The 15,788-nt window shown below is 41.8% G+C and overlaps 1 protein-coding gene across 3 annotated transcripts; it reads right to left on the reverse strand.

The window, feature by feature from the left end:
- Nucleotides 1–6,713: 6,713 nt before the first annotated feature.
- Nucleotides 6,714–13,062, reverse strand: CBLL1 (Cbl proto-oncogene like 1). 3 transcript variants are annotated; one of them, XM_030960618.1, is made up of 6 exons: nt 12,972–13,062; nt 10,328–10,495; nt 9,889–9,986; nt 9,562–9,645; nt 8,679–8,752; nt 6,714–8,162 (listed from the first exon to the last, which is right to left on the reverse strand). In XM_030960618.1, the coding sequence occupies exons 1-6, from the start codon at nt 12,982–12,984 to the stop codon at nt 7,121–7,123; spliced, it is 1,479 nt and encodes a 492-aa protein (XP_030816478.1). In that variant the 5' UTR covers nt 12,985–13,062; the 3' UTR covers nt 6,714–7,120. The 3 variants fall into 3 exon arrangements, with proteins under 3 accessions (XP_030816478.1, XP_030816477.1, XP_030816479.1); XM_030960617.1 differs by having other exon boundaries at nt 9,889–9,989; nt 12,972–13,013; XM_030960619.1 differs by lacking the exon at nt 12,972–13,062 and adding an exon at nt 12,450–12,628 and having other exon boundaries at nt 9,889–9,989.
- Between the last annotated feature and the right edge of the window lie 2,726 nt (nt 13,063–15,788).

Below are 15,788 nucleotides of genomic sequence, written 5' to 3' on the forward strand. Positions count from 1 at the left end.
CAAGCACTGCTCTTCTGCATGTGCCACAGCAGATTCACCATCACGTACGTGTCGCGTGCCAGATAACCAGCACTGCAGTACCTGCAGACAGGTGCAATTAGCACACTGCCAAAGTGCCCTTCCAATGCACCCTTCAAAAAAACATAGAGTGAAACACAATAGATCTTTCCAGAACACAAAAGTTACTTGGTCACCACAATATAAAAAAGACATTAAACTATTAGAGAGTGTCCAAAGGGCAATGAAGATGGTGATGAGGAGAAGCCATATGAGTGGCTGAGGTCACTGGCTGGAGGCGACTGAGGGGAGACCTCACAGCAGTTACAATGTCCTCATGAGGGGAAGAGGAGGAGGGGCAAGCACTGATCTCTGCTCTGTGGTGACCAACGACAGGAAATGAGGGAGTGGCCTGAAGTTGTGCTGGGGGAGGTTTAGATTGGATATTAGGAAAAGATTCTTCCCCCAGAGGGTGTTTGGGCACTGGAACAGGCTCCCCAGGGCAGTGGTCACAGTGCCAGCCTGACAGAGCTCAATGCTCTCAGGCACATGGGGTGACATGCAGGGATGGTGCTGTGCAGGGCCAGGTGTTGGACTTGATGATCCTTGTGAGTCCCCTCCAACCCAGCACATTCTGTGATTCTGTGATACTGTGCAAAGCACAGGGGAAATTTCACTCTAAATAGTCTGAACTTCAGGACTGAGCTCTCCAGTTCAAGAAGAGCTGTAAATGAAGAAAATTGTTATGAGGATCAAATGTAAATGAAGAAAGTTGTTATGAGGATCTTTGTAAAATGGAGAGCCTGTATCTAAGGATTGGCAAAAAGAGAAATAGATACAGGGATTTAACCTAGGATAGAAGAAAAGTTATGCAAGATAAAAAATAATATTGTCCTGTAAGGAGAAAAAAAATGAACTGGACAAACTTAAACATGAACAAGATATTAGAAGATGGTTTCTCATTTTTACAATGGTGAGATCCTTTCCAGCTGGAACAAGAGGAGCAAAAACTAAACAGCTTTTAGGATGAGATGTAAACATGTTCATGAAAACCATGATACCCCATCATACTAGTGAAATATGAACTGCCAGACTCCAGCTGCTCTTTTCAGTCCTGTGCTCACATGTACCTGTACAGACCCAGGCAAACACCCCCATCAAAAGCAATAAATGAAGTGCAGTATCTGGTGGAATACCACATACTGCACTCCATATGGGATTTTTTGTCAGGCTTCAGGTTAATAAAAAAGATTATTTTCTAAGTTGCACATCTCAGAACAATTAATTTCTATACTAATGACTTTTCTGACATAGCACAGTGCCACAGACGATAAATCCCCCTTCCAAAACTATTCACCTTCTCTTAAATGGTGCATAGACAGCCTTGGCCAGAGAGCTTTGCACTCCCATAGCACACATCCCTACATTAGGTTCTTAAATCAACCTACTCCTTCTTTTTCAACATTGATACCAGTAGCAATTGTACTTCCGATGCTTTATGAGCTATTCTAGTTATTTCTGCAACTCTCTGTTATTCCAATACCAGCATTTTTCTGGGCAGTTTACTCTCATGCAGATGATAACATCTTGTGGGATACTGTGCTGATGCAGATTTACTGCTCCATTTTTGAGACGGGGACTTTCAGAAACCTGACTATTTAGGTTTCTAAATATCCTGCACTGGGTGTTGTTGCTGCTCAGTTAGAACACTACCATATACTGCATTTTAATAATTTGCTCAGGAATTAGGCAAAAAGGCAAATTCCATACCTGCTCTTTGGAGACCTGACAGGTATCATGTTAATTTCTCATCACATATCCTAAGCCTATCTCTCTTCAGCACAGTACAGACACTTTGTAACTAAATAACAATTTTATAGCCAGCAAGAGGGATGGAAAATGGAGAAGCCAGAGAGCCAGAGATGCTCAAGCCTACTCTCAAGTCTGATTATCACTTTGTGGTGCAATGTGAAATACAGAAACAAAAAATTAGAAGTGTTTATTCAAGGTCTTAGGCCCAATGGAGAGTGGATTATAACACACAAACCTGATTTTTTTTCAATTTCAAATTGAGTTCCTATTAAGGAAGAAGTATCCTTAAGCACCTCTACTGAAACGCTGCTCACAGTTCCCTATTCCTCATCCCTGTGCTGAATGTGGAGAATTTGTTTTCTCAGTCTGTATGCATTGCTCCCTTCTGCTTCCTAAGAAAATGCCTGAAAGTTTACCTGGCCCAGAAATGGCAAAGGACAAATTGAGCAACAATCATCAGCACTTAAGTGATTTTATTTAGTGGAGGAAATAATTCACCATAAATTATCTTGGAGGGGTGTTCAAACATTGGCTTTCACAAATAAAACTGAGGAAAACCCTTGATGACTGACACATACTTACTTCTATTTAGTTACTCATTTGGGGTTTTTTCCATAAGCAGTTATGCTGAAGTTCTTTTGTGAAACATTACTACACAAAAATGGAAACACTCCTGCCTGCCCACAGATATTAGCACTCTTCCCATTACCAGAAGTGTGTTACAATGAGCCTTACTGGCACTCAGGAATCACTTCAATTGTATTATCAAAATTGCTCACTAAAGTTTCATCATGACTGAGCTGATTTACCAGCTTCCTGCTGCTATTCCACCCATACTTTTCTGGATGTATGCTGCACTTTTTAATACTTTAATCTCTTGCACTCATGAACGGAATGCAAGAGATTAAAATAATAAATTTTAAAAATTTATTATTTTAAAATAGTAAATTTTAAAAAAGAAGAAAAAATACCAACAAATTAATGCCTCATACTCAAGAGAATAGACATCCCATTTAGAGTAGGGAAAGTTTCTAAAGTTGGTGTCTCATGGCTAAGTCAAGACTAAAAGGGGATTTAAACATCATTATTTTCACTCACATTGCCCAAACAAATTCAGCCAGTTCAGCTTGCAAACTGGTCAGTGTGAATCACTAATGTGAGTATAACACATCTGAACACAGTGCAAAAGCTCAAAACTGTGAAGGGACAATTACTGTATCAAGGTGATTTATGAACTGCTAAGAATTGTTTTTAACACTATAAATACAAAGGGAAATACAACTTGTATAGTACTGATATTTACTTTAGAAGTGTAATCAGGATGGAAATGAATCCAAACCTTGCACATTTCTCTGCTGTACTGGACTCTGTCATATACACAAAAAGTTCAAACTTATTTCCCATACATTGAATATTCCATTGCAGCTCCAATGCACAGTGCTCCTCCAGTTTCCCAGGTTTGACAGGACCTTCTGCTGTGAGCCTGGGCCTGCTTTTGTCAGCAGCCCAGTAATGCACACAGAGAGAAACAACTCAAATTCAGACACAAGTTTTACAGAGCAGAAAACAGTTTAAGAAGAGAGGGGTGTGTTCAGACTTGATCCACAAGGAAAGCATATCCACTAATATGTTTTTGAGAACATCTGACTTCCACTAAGGGGGAAACAGTTTTCTCCCTTGCTAAGTGTGCAAATTCAAAAGTGGAGTTAGGTAATAGTAAAGTTACTTCCACTTCAGTTTGTAACAAATAGTTTTTGACAGTCTTTGAGAGCAGGAAGTGAAAAGAAGTGGAAAATTCATCCAGTAAGGTTTTATAATTCTCTTGGATCAGATTTAAAAAAAATAATTCACAGTTTTAATTCTTCTTTTTAGAAGAAAAATATTACTTATCACATGTAGGTAATCAGTCTTTAAGTTAACAGTATTAAAAAAACCTCATCACAAACAGAAAGTATAGTTCACACAATCAGTCCCCTAGTTATAAAGTATGCATGGCTGCAGGCAACTCCTGAAGCAAAGTCAGAGATAGGATCAAGGAGAAAGTGTAAGGAGACAAGCATCTAAAGCACAGATGTTTTCAGGCCATCTGCTGGTGTCCTTTCATTCTTTCCATGGTGAACACAAACCATCTCTAACTCTTTTTCATTGCTTTTGCGACATTGTTAGAGGAAGCTGCAATGGCTGACAAATTTAAATGTCAGAGTTCTCTTTAAAACCTGAGATCTGCTTGGCAATGCTTCAGGAAGGAGATCACTGCCACAGACCAGGAGATTTATTCAAAATAAACATAATTAATGAAATTCAAATGTTTGTCTTTACAGTAAGAAGGAATCCAAAGAAATCACATCTCACCATTTCTAACTCTGTCAATTATACAATTAAATACAACACATAAATTCTGTAACCTCTCAGTAAAATCACCAGGTATTTATTAAAAAAACAACCCAACCAACAAATCAAGGGAAAAAAACATCCTAATATACAAAACCCATAAACAAATTGAAAAGACAGTTAACACAGGGTTTCAAGCAGAGGAAGCATTTTTAAACTTTGTAAATATGGAAACATCAACAATGCCCTTAGTTACATAGGTAATAGATTTATATATATAATCCAATCCAGATTTAATAATTAAAAAAATATATTTAAGTCTTCCTCTTACAAGATGACATAGAAATTTAACTCAAGTCCAAGACCTGCCTACATAGGATGACTATTCAGCTAAGTTCTCTATCACAGACTTTTCGTCCATGGTCATTAACCAGCTCAAGGGATCCCACTCATTTTTTTGGGTAATACATCATTGTCCCTATGACATATGTCACCTCTGTTTCAAATACAGAGAAAAAATTCTCACACACTGTCTACAGTGACAATGATAGAGATACATTCATCTTCTGTGCTTCTTGATAGAGCAAAACCTGCTGTTTTCCCTTAATCAATCTGCCTCAGCATTTTCAGGAAAGCCCTTTAACAGTCACTTCAAGAATAGCTTTGGACACAGAACTATTTTGAACTCTTCATCTGGGTTAAGAGATGGGTGAACATGTAACAGAACTTGCAACCTGACTTACTTCAAAAAGCCAGCACGGTGGAAAGAGTGGCCTCATCTCCTCACCACCTGTGACTGTGGGCAGCAGCTCGTTCCAAAATGTGATTTTCCCAAACCCAGAGCAGGGGTGAAGTGGAGCACAGCCCTCCCTGTGTGTCCCAGCACAGGCAGCTGGAGCCCTCTGAGTCCCCATGACACAGCTGCACTGCTGGGCCTCAGCTTGGCTGGGCAGAGCCCAAGGACAAGGATCAGACATGCAGCTTTCCTCACAGATAAAGTCACGTGCTGTAACACAAATGTGCCTCCTCCCAGGCAACTTCACAGTGACAGAAGGGGTCCTCAAAAGTTCCTCATGTGTTTGTTGGTTACTGAAAGAAAAGAATGCTGGCAGAGCCATTTTTGCCTTCACATGCATAGAAACAGTAAACTTTCAACTAGCCCATTTCACAGCACACTATCACAATCAGTCTCTTTTGCTTCACCACTGTATTTTATTTAAAATTACTTAGTTTTCAGAGCAACCAAACCAAATAACTCTCTCTTAGAAAGAAATATGTTACAGCTAAGCAGACTTTCAAGCAGTTGACACTTACTGGCCATTTGCATACCCCAGAATTTATTTGTTCTTGTCTCTAAAGAAATATTTACTTGAAAGGCAGTCTAAAAGATTTGGCCATGGTCACAAGGAAATCAATGGCAATCAAGAACAGAATAAATCTAAAGAGCCCTTGCTCTACCAATTAAAAATATAAAGTTTAGACATAAAAATACAAAATCTGGAATGTTGCACTGTCACAGCTCTTTCATAAATTTAACCCTTATGATTCTGGAAAAGAATTTTTACAAAATAAAAAGTAACACTGAGGCTTTACAATGGCTCAGATTATTTGAGAACAGTAGGAAACTACAAACTTTAAAAAAATCCCAAAGGACTTAATCTAAAAGCACCACTGCCAGAAATGTGGCATTTGGAAAAACAATGGTTCAGTCCAAATACTTAAAAGAAATGGAAAGATAAACACTCCAACCAACAGACAGTACTGTCTTGTTAGTGTCTGCTTCTGCTACCAGCTGCACTAAAAAGGAACTTCTCATTTTAGATTATGTTTCTCTTGAAATGTATTCTCACAAAACAAAAATTTTGGACAAAAACAGAACTAAAAGCCTGATGATATTGCGAGTTTTTGGGAAAAGCAAAACACCTAATGACTGACTGATCAACTAAACCCGTATCACAAAATCAAAGCAGATAAATAATGTGTACCTTTTTATTTCTACACATGGGATTTCAGACCACTTTTCTCATGTTATCCAAATGGGAAGTTCTCCTACTGTACACATTATATAAAGTGAGAGAGGCAAGTGTGACTTCCCTGCCTAAAAGAAGCTGCTTTTCATGGACATGGCAAGCCAGTTCACAGCCACTTCCACAAAAACACAGCCATAGGTAAACACAGTAGTTTGAATTCAACTCCACTGAGGAGCTTACATGTAAACAGAACTTTCTGAATCAAAACTAGCTTTAAAACAAACTCCAAAAACTCAAAAAAAAACCCCCACAATACATGGTTTCATGTCATGTCCAAAGCTCTACCTTTGATAGATTCATTTTGATGCATAAAGAAAAAACTGGAAAAGCTGGAATGCGGCAAATGCAGAATTCTGCATGTCTGATTTCTAGTGCCAAGAATTCATTACAGCCTGAAATCCTCATGAGTAACGGTAAATGGCAGTAGGAGAAATATTAAAAAGTTCCTTTAATATTTCACTACACTGCTGTTTGGAAGGTATACGTGTTGAAATGGTGTCCCAGAACTATGTGTATGTTAACTGCATATAAAAACTCACCACATTTACAACCATATTTAAATTTAATTATTGTACACAGGTTAACAAAAACACCGGGTTTAACAAAAACAATATTCAGAATGGTACAACACGTGTTCATCTTCTCCAGGAAATAATATTACAAGTGATCATCTTAGGACAATTTAGCCACACTAGCAACAGGAGTTCTGTTAAAATGCAACTGTGGTCTACTAAGCCACTTATTTTAGCACTACAGAGTATTTGAAGTTAAGAGTCCTACAGCCAAGGCTTAAAAATCATTTAAGATTCAAACCTCAAAATGTCTTACAGTCAAAATGACAGTATTCTTAAAAAAACCACAACAAAATAACCCCAAAACAATTAATTAAAAGGCTTCTGTATTTAGTTTTATCCTCTTCATGGCATTCTCTATTCATATAGTTGCTTGTATCATTGGTAATAGGGTCTGTATCTGGCTTGATCAGGGTGATGTGGTCCAGGAAGGGGGGCCTGAGCAGGAGGCCCTTGCATCCTCGGAGGTGGAGGCGGCCCCCTTGGAGCTGGCCATATCCCTGGACTCATTCCCCCAGGCTGTGTGAAAGGGGGACTAAGAGTTCCTTGATCTTCACTGAACTGTGGCAAAGAGTTGGGGTTATAGTGATGAGGAGGGGGAGCACTGACATTTACAGGTGGGCCTCCGTGCTGCGGAGGGGGAGGTCCCGGAGGAGGATGGTTCATGTAGGGCGGCATCTGGGCAATGATGTGTCCGGGCGGCGGGGTGATGGGCGGCGGGGCAGAGGTCATGGGGGGCGGTGGGGCCTGGCTGTACACCATGTGGGGGGTGCCTGCCGCCTGCGGAGGGTGCTGCAGCGGGTGGCTGATGGGTGGCGGCGGCGGCGGGGGCGGCGCGTAGTGCTGCTGGGGAGGCATGATGTGATGAGGGTGCGACACCACCGGCTGGCCCTGGTACTCGGGGTGATGGTGAGCGGGTGCGGGCGCCGGTGGGGGCGGCTCTCGAGCGCCCGAGTTGGAATCATCCTGGATGGGGACAGTTATTAGGTTGCTGTGTTTCCTCGTGGAGATGCGGAAGGTGTCCTGACTGACGGGGCGGGGGGGCGGCGGGGCCATGGACATCTCTGCGGGAGGAGCACGGATGTCCTCGTGGGGCTGGTTGTAGTGCTCGTGTGGCACGTGCTGCAGAGGAGGAGGTGGCATCATGATGTGCTGCTTGGGCGGAATGTGGCTCAAGTGGTGCTTCTCCGGGGGCATTATGAAACGCTCGGGAATCTCGGCGGGCGGCGGGGCGATAGGAGGGTGTACGGGTTCGATGGGAGGACGAGTTACAGGCTTGCCAGCTCTCATGTGCCGGTGGTTGATGTGAGCTTGTAAGTCCCTCTGTGACAGGTAAGTTCTCTTGCATCCTTGAACAATGCTACACATGAAGAGAGACCCTCGGACACACTGCTCGATTCGCTGCACAGGTTCGTTGCAGCTAAATTAAAAGAGAATATTGATTTATTGTCATCACAGAGAGCTCAACATGCATTCTTCCTTGTTAACGTAATTAGCCAAATTAGAACTGACAATTTTGCCCCACTGTAGCAATGAAAGAAACTTTTCAATGTTTTGAAGGTCACCTAGTTTATAAATATCGAAATGTAACTATGAAAGAACATAAAAATCTCATGAGGTAGAATTTTTAAGTAGCATCTCTCAAACAAATTCTTCTGTGTATTAAAATATAACATACGTCATTTTCACAGTAAATCAAACTGCTAATAATTCCTTTTCAAATTACAGCAATAGCAGGTTACCTACCCAAAAACAACAATGTAAACACTGATCTCTTACAATCCCAAAATATGGAATAGGAACAAGAAAGTTCAGAGCACACTACTGCCTCTGCTAAATGTACATAAATAAGAGTTACGTTAATAGAGTATCTGAAATAAGATATTTAAGTTACTTTCTTACATTTCCTTTAATAACAAATCTTGAGATAACCTACCCTGGACACATCTTGTCTCCCTTTTTCTCATGTAGTATAGCACAGTCATAGCAGAAAACATGCTTGCAAGGTATCTAAAAATCAAACATTTCTGTTAAGACATTGTGTATAAATATCTATGTCATTCTACAGAATACAGTTCCTCCCTCCAGTACACAGTTTATAATAATTAAAATAACTAGGTTACCTATGAGGTGAACAAGTATAGCAGTGGTTAACAATTTACAGCATCTTTGCACAGAAACCTTCTAGAACAGTTTATGCTGAGTTTGGGGTTTTTTAGAGTAGTGTTGTTTGGGGTTAAGTGTTGGTAAAACACATTGGCAGAAGTTTGAGTCCTGCACTATTACCATCACTCAACTTTCACAGAAGCTGTACATGCAATCTGATTACACTTGTCTTGCTGGCAAGGAAGGAAAGTTTTAAAAGCATTAACTGTCATTAAGTCAGATGCTGAAGCCTGTTACATCATACTTATAAATCTAAATTAATCTCAGGGATTTTTAAAGGTACATAAAAGTGAACAGTGTTTTCTAACTTCACTGCAAGTCTTCAACTGAGATAAAAAGCTTATTTTCAAACCTAAGCGGTGTAAGGTCAAAACCCCAGAAACTGAAGGTTTTTTCCTTTGTGATGGTGTTCTGTTTTTTGTTTAATATTTTCAGGCTTACTTTATTGAATCAGGGGGTAAAGCAAAATCAGTCAGACGGAACAAAAACACTTGAGCAGTTAAGGCCTCCAGCTCCATCCTGGTACTATTCTGCTGTTTATTAAGATGCCTGTTGAAATCAGTGATCTCTAGAAGCCTCATACAGACACAGTAAAACCTCATTTTATCTAAAGGGAAACCATGGCTGCATCTTCCACTGGTAATTTCACTCACCATGCGTCCATACATTTTGATGGGCAATCCACACTTATCACAGAAATGGACTGGTGTATCATCCTTTTCTCCCAGCAAGTTTATCTGGTATGACAGAGAAGGGGGTGAGAAAAGAAACCCCAACATCACTAAAGCATCTCATTTCAATTATCATCAACAGACCCATTATTTCTGAGTTAGTTGAAAAAGAAGCAAGAACGCCACAAACAGGAGAAAGCAGAGGATGCAATTCAGACAAAAATAACTGAAAACCTTTTAATTAACAAAGTATCTACCAGGACTATCTACAACTTGGTATGAAACACAGACAAAGATTCATGACTTTACCTTATAATCCCAAAAAATGGGTCCAGGAAATCTCCTTTGATTGCCAAACATTTCACCTCCTTTACATTCGTATCGCTCCTCCTTGTTATAATCAAATTCTTCTGTGGAAAGGAGAAAGAGAAGAAAGACACGAGCCAACCACAACACTTTCGTAACTGACACCACCTGCTATTAAGAGCATGGGTCATTTTTACTGAAATCATCAAAAATGCCACAGCACTTCCAGTCTGCTGAGCCCATTCTACAGAAAGATAGAGCCAAAGTAGTAAGACAGACTGTTTTGGAAATGGGCACTACTGAAGCCCTACAGCACAGCAGTACTTGCAGATTTGAAACTTGTTTTGTGTTTGGACAGAACCCTGGACTCTTCAGGGTAAAGTCTCGAACAATAATGTGGAATAATACACTTCCCTACTAGAGGGAATTTACATGAATTTACCTTCATCACCAGCTTGTGTCTTCGCAGGCATCCTGTTCATATTCCTTGGAGTTCGAGGTGCAGGTTTGGTCTTATTGGTCTGCTTTGAAATAAGCTTTATAGGGATTCTTCTACGGACATCAAGACCACCCAACGATCCTGAACTATTTGTTCCTTGCAAATCATTGTCTGTGAAAGAAAATTTTTAAAAGTATAGATTTTTTTCCTACAACATATCAAAATTTAATCACTACAGATCGGTATCTTCACAGACAATTTATTCCAGAAATCATGTCAAAAAACTGTATTGTGAACAGCAAGAAATTCAGGAAATCTAGTTTAAAAATAAAGCTATTAAAATAACCTAGCTAGTCACACATTTCTCCACAACAGCAACATTAACCTTAGAGCTCTTACAGTGTGAAGAGCACTGGGAGAGTCAATTCTTTGTACAACCTCGATTATCTTTTCATGTAAGAAATTCTGTGTAATTTTTACAATTTATGTATATTGTTTATTAAATAGGATGGAAACGAGTTCCTATATTAACTCAACATCTTGACATATAACTTAGAAGTTTATAATAAAGTATCACAAAAATACTGGTACTTAGGAATATGTAGTTGTATCCTTCCTAAACTGAAAATTACTGTTCCTGGCTATATACAAAATTCTCCTTAACCAGATTTACATCTAAGTACCAGGGTGAACAAAGCAAGAAATAGCCTGATACATGCATCAGCAGGTACAGGCTCCAAGAGGTAGTAGCATAGACCAGGTAATGCAACAAGCAACACAAGTGAGGAGACAGAACTCCCTCAACCTCCAGTGAGTTTATCTGAAAGCACCCCACAGCATCTCATTCGTACAAAAATAGAAAATGAAATTACACCCTTCACAAATCTTCCCAGCTCACTGGGATTTAACTGAAAATGCCACAGATGTTTCAAAGCAGGAAATGCTCAGTCTGGAAGGAGCCCCAAGCAGTTCCAGCCCTGCAGTTCCACAGGGTAGGGCACTCCAGCCCTGGAATGACTGCAGAGGCCCCAAAGGATTGCAGTGCAGGTTGCTGAAATTAGGGTTCAGCAGCGTAATTCTGCACAATGCCTCACCAACTGCTGCCTCTCAAAGCCTGTAACCACCACACACAATGCAACAAGTAGAAGGAAAACCAAGAAAAAACGGGATTGCTCTCAGTTTTTCAGCAGCTACCAGCAAAGCTAGGAAATGTGTCAGTTTCAAACGGACTGTGCCCTAACAGTCCTGTGCCTCCAAATCAAAAGCCCTCAGTTTCCTCAGATAGATCCAACTCCTCTTAGAACTATGGTTGACAGTTTCACTCTAAAAGCCAATACACAAAAAGGCAAAAGCAATAATGCTTGTTTTTACTTCTGGTCATTTGTTATTTCTTTCAGCTGTCCAGGACCTGCAAACACTCAACTATGTCATCAGACTTTCCCAGGGAGTGAGTGCCTCGACCAAAGCACCAGAGCTAAAGCCGCTTGTTTTCCACATGTTGGAAAATTCCGTTTTCTACCAGAATACATAAAAACACAGCACCATAAACCACAAAGAGTCTATGCAGCAACTCAGTCGATCTGCAACCTGGGATAACTAAAAAGAATTTTAAAAATCAAAAACCTATTTATCAGTTAATGCACTGAACTGCCAAATAGGTTCTGTCACTTTTCCTCCTTATATCCTTTCAAGTCAGGAATATTTACATGAGTTAGCTGCTTAACTAACCCAAACTAGCAAGTTTATTAGTCACTCATGCTTCATGAAAGGATAATAAATTCCAGTCTGCAGGAGCATAATTTGCAGGATTATGTCCAGAAAAAACTACGACAAACATACCAAACCTGTTGAGACTACCTAAAGAAGCTCTACTCAGAGGTGATGCAACCTACTGAAATGTCACCTTCATCAACTTAAGCTTGATTTTTACATTTCAAGCTTTATTAAAATTCACAAATACAGCCCAAATACTTTATACAGACAGAGTCATAACGCAATCTTTCGTAAGGGAAAGGAAAAAACCTCCAAAGCCACCCTAGCACAAAGCCCACGTCCATTCATTTATTCACTGCACTACGCCAGCGCATGAACTAGCAAAGGATCCCAGCTACGCCAGCGCGCTCACCGGCAAACGGCACTTAAACCACGACACCGAATTTAAGCACACGAGGAAGTTTCCTCTCGGGCCACAAACAAACACGGAATCAAGAAACACATTATGGGCACCGATGCCGTGAAGCGCCGCGGGCAAACGAGCGTCTCTGCCCCACCTCCGGCACGTCACGGCCGCATCCGGTGCTGCGGGCCCGGCACCGGCCCGGCCGCGCCACCAGCGCCCGCCGCTCCGCCCGGGCCGGCCCGTGCCGCCGGCAGCGGCCCCTCCGCGCGGCCGAGCGCCCTCGGGGCGGGGGCAGCGCCGGGCGCCGCCGGGCCAAGGTGGCACCGGGGCCGCCGCGCCTGCCCGGGCAGGGAGCAGGCCCCGCGGGGCGCCCGAGCCCCGCCGGCGCTCCCGGGGGCCGGGCCGGACCCGCCGCCGCCGCCCCTGCGCCGCCCCGCGCCCGCCGGCCCGGCAGCCGCTCCCCGGCCGGCGGCGGGCGCGGGCCCGGCGGGCCGGGCACGGACGGGCCCCCGGCCTCCGCCTGCTCACCATTGTGGTCCATGATGCGGCGCGGGGCGCTGTGGGAGCGGAAGGGCGCGGCCGGAAGCGGCGGCGGCGCGGGCGGGGCGCGGGCGGCGGGGCTGCGCTGGCCGGGCCCCGGCAGAGCGCTCCGGGCCGGGCCGGGCCGGGCCGGGCGGAGCGCGAACGGGGCAGGCCCGGGGTGCGGAGATTGGGAGGCGTCCCCCTGGGTTTGGGCGGAAGGATGGAGTGGAAACATGAGCGCGTCTCTGTTCGGGAGCCGCGGAGGCCCCGGCCGGCCCTCTGTGCGGTGCGGGCCGCAGACACTGGGAAGGTGTGAGCCGCATCGGGCTCGCGGGTGCTGCTCGTCAGCCTCAAGTTGTGGCATGGAAATGGCAGATTGCTGACACCCTGTACAAGTGATGGAACAGTGAATCTTCAGAGCACTCAGAAGCTTCATAGCAATAGAGTTCACTACCTCAGGAGAAGACTTAATGTTAAATTTAGTATTTTGTAATTCCCGTGTAATTCAGTGTAATGCTGAAGAATAGCACTGAAGAAAGGAAAGAAATAAAAATACAACCAAGTCATAGGTTTTAAGTGGAAAATGGCCTCGAGGAGTCAGTCCTTCCACACCCCTAAAGTACGGGTAACTCTACTCCATGCGCTTCACATGGGCGATTGTCTCACTAAAAGCCTCCCGGGTTGGGCTCTTGTGCCCCTACAGACAATGCCTCTCATTATCTTTATAGCCTTAACATTTAAAAGCTACCATTAAAGTCTAGCATTTCTTGTCTTACCCGCACAAGGCAGAGGGAACAGGTTTTCCCTTTTGTCTGTGTTGATCCTCAGAACAGACCCAAGGGAAGAGTGACACTGATCCCTTCACAATATGCTTCATCTCCCCATAATAGGAATTCACAAAGAGAAGCCTTCAAAAACCCAAAACTAAAGAAGAAAACCCCAAACATACAGAGGCAAGGAGCACGTTTTCAGTATGCACAACTTTATTTTCTAGTTAGTGGGTACAATTACTTTTCAAATGCAGCTTTTTAAAAGTGTAAAAAAACTTAAAATACATCTCCAAATTTGATATCTGACATGCAAAGACAGAACAGTAATACTCAAAATGCATACAAAAATACCACTTCTTCATCCTACTGAAAAAGATAAGCACTAGTTACACTACTTAAAGATATTTTAATTAATACAAAACTGTAGAGAATTTTAGCTTCATTGCAAAATCCATTATTTTGGTATCCTTAATTTTAATGGATACATAGAAAATTAAGCACATAACCACTGAGAAAGGCATTTGAATGCATTCTGCATACTACCTCTTACTCTTCTATGCCACCGTAGGCTTTGAGAGAAATGCTGTTTTTCAGAAAACGTTTAATATTTTGTGCCTGTTAAATTAAGAACAACCATGCCTGGAAGAAATACACAGGCCAAAAATAAGTGCATTTTATCATATTTTACCAGAATTAATCCCAGATCAGATGTCCTATTTGGAAAAGAACTGGAAGTCTGTTGAGTATTTCATTGCTTTTTAAATACCTGTACAGACAAAAACTAGAGAAAATTCAAAAAATAATGTAATGACATCTCTGTCAAGTAAGAATCTATACTCAAACTTCACAGTGCAGATGTTGCCTTGAGGAAAAAAAAATCACCACTACCATTTTTTTACCATCTTTCTGTAGACTGTGTCCTGCATAACAATTAGCTGAAAGCTCACTTACCAGGTAGATTATTTTACTTTTTACTTAAAATGTACATCTGTTTCAGAAAAGCAGTACAGCTTCTAAAAAAACATGTCACTGGCCCTGTGCACTGGCAGCTGTTGCAGTAGTCAGGTTAACAGGAGCTGGGGCCATGGCCTGATGGGGACTTCAGGCCAGAAAGGGGGGCTGAAGTGCCAGGCTCCTGTGAGAGGCTGGCAAGGGGACAGAAGGAAGGAGGACAGGTAGAGTTAAAAGCATGAATTGTCAAATCACAGGCTGGGCTGAAGCATTGGTGCCAACAGAAATTAATGGTTCCATCTGCAGAGTTGCAGAGTGGTCTGATTTGCCTCTTGAACACTTGCCCCATTCTCAGATGGTGGAGATGCCCACTCCACAGCCCATGTCCATTGTGAATACAATCCTGCTGTTTGCTGGCTTGGACTGGAGCACCAACATCACCTAAGTTCAAGTTAAGTTCTCAGTGTACTGAGAAACTTCACTCTTGTGAAAGCTGAAGTCTGTGCCTTAACAAGAGAACACAGATTTTAGTTTGGTGCTTTTACCTATTGTGTAAGATACTGTCCAACTGGCCAAAGTTTATAGGATTTTTTTCACTGATATTAACAGAGTTCACTAGGGTCCTGAAGCCAGAAAAATGTATTTAGTGCTTAGCTCTTTCACTGCTACCTGCAGCAGAAATCTCTGTTCAGTGTAATGTGAGAAAATTTCTCTGATGAAATCAAGTAAGGAGAATTAAATATACTGAAGGTAATTTCCCACATTGTTAAACTTAAAAGCAATTTATACCTGAACATTTCTCGCATTTCACTTTTTATCTGTTTCCTTACAATGCAGAGTTTTTCCCCCATTTAAAAAATAATCTCATGCTAAAAAAATTAAGGTTACAGTATTTTTTCCCATCAAAATACATTTCTTCTTCATGAAAACTAGGAACATTAGTTAAGGATTAAAATTTTGCTGCTCAAATCTTTATCTTTTGTAAATTATTGCACTTGTGCATTATGAACTTTCATATGTAAAAGAACAGCAGCAGTTTGATGTAGACTATTAAAAGAAAAAAATCTCTATAAAAATATAACTATTCATTAAACAAAAAATA

This window comes from Camarhynchus parvulus, chromosome 1A (assembly GCF_901933205.1).
Source record: "Camarhynchus parvulus chromosome 1A, STF_HiC, whole genome shotgun sequence".
NCBI classification, from domain to species: domain Eukaryota; kingdom Metazoa; phylum Chordata; class Aves; order Passeriformes; family Thraupidae; genus Camarhynchus; species Camarhynchus parvulus.

What these genes read in the sequence shown, in the direction of transcription:
- CBLL1 (XM_030960617.1), bottom strand. An exon ending in GACACAAGCTGGTGATGAAG is followed by an intron (nt 9,990 to 10,327) that starts GTAAATTCATGT and finishes TCCTTTCCACAG; the next exon opens with AAGAATTTGATTATAACAAG. An exon ending in GGAGACAAGATGTGTCCAGG is followed by an intron (nt 8,163 to 8,678) that starts GTAGGTTATCTC and finishes CTTTTAATTTAG; the next exon opens with CTGCAACGAACCTGTGCAGC.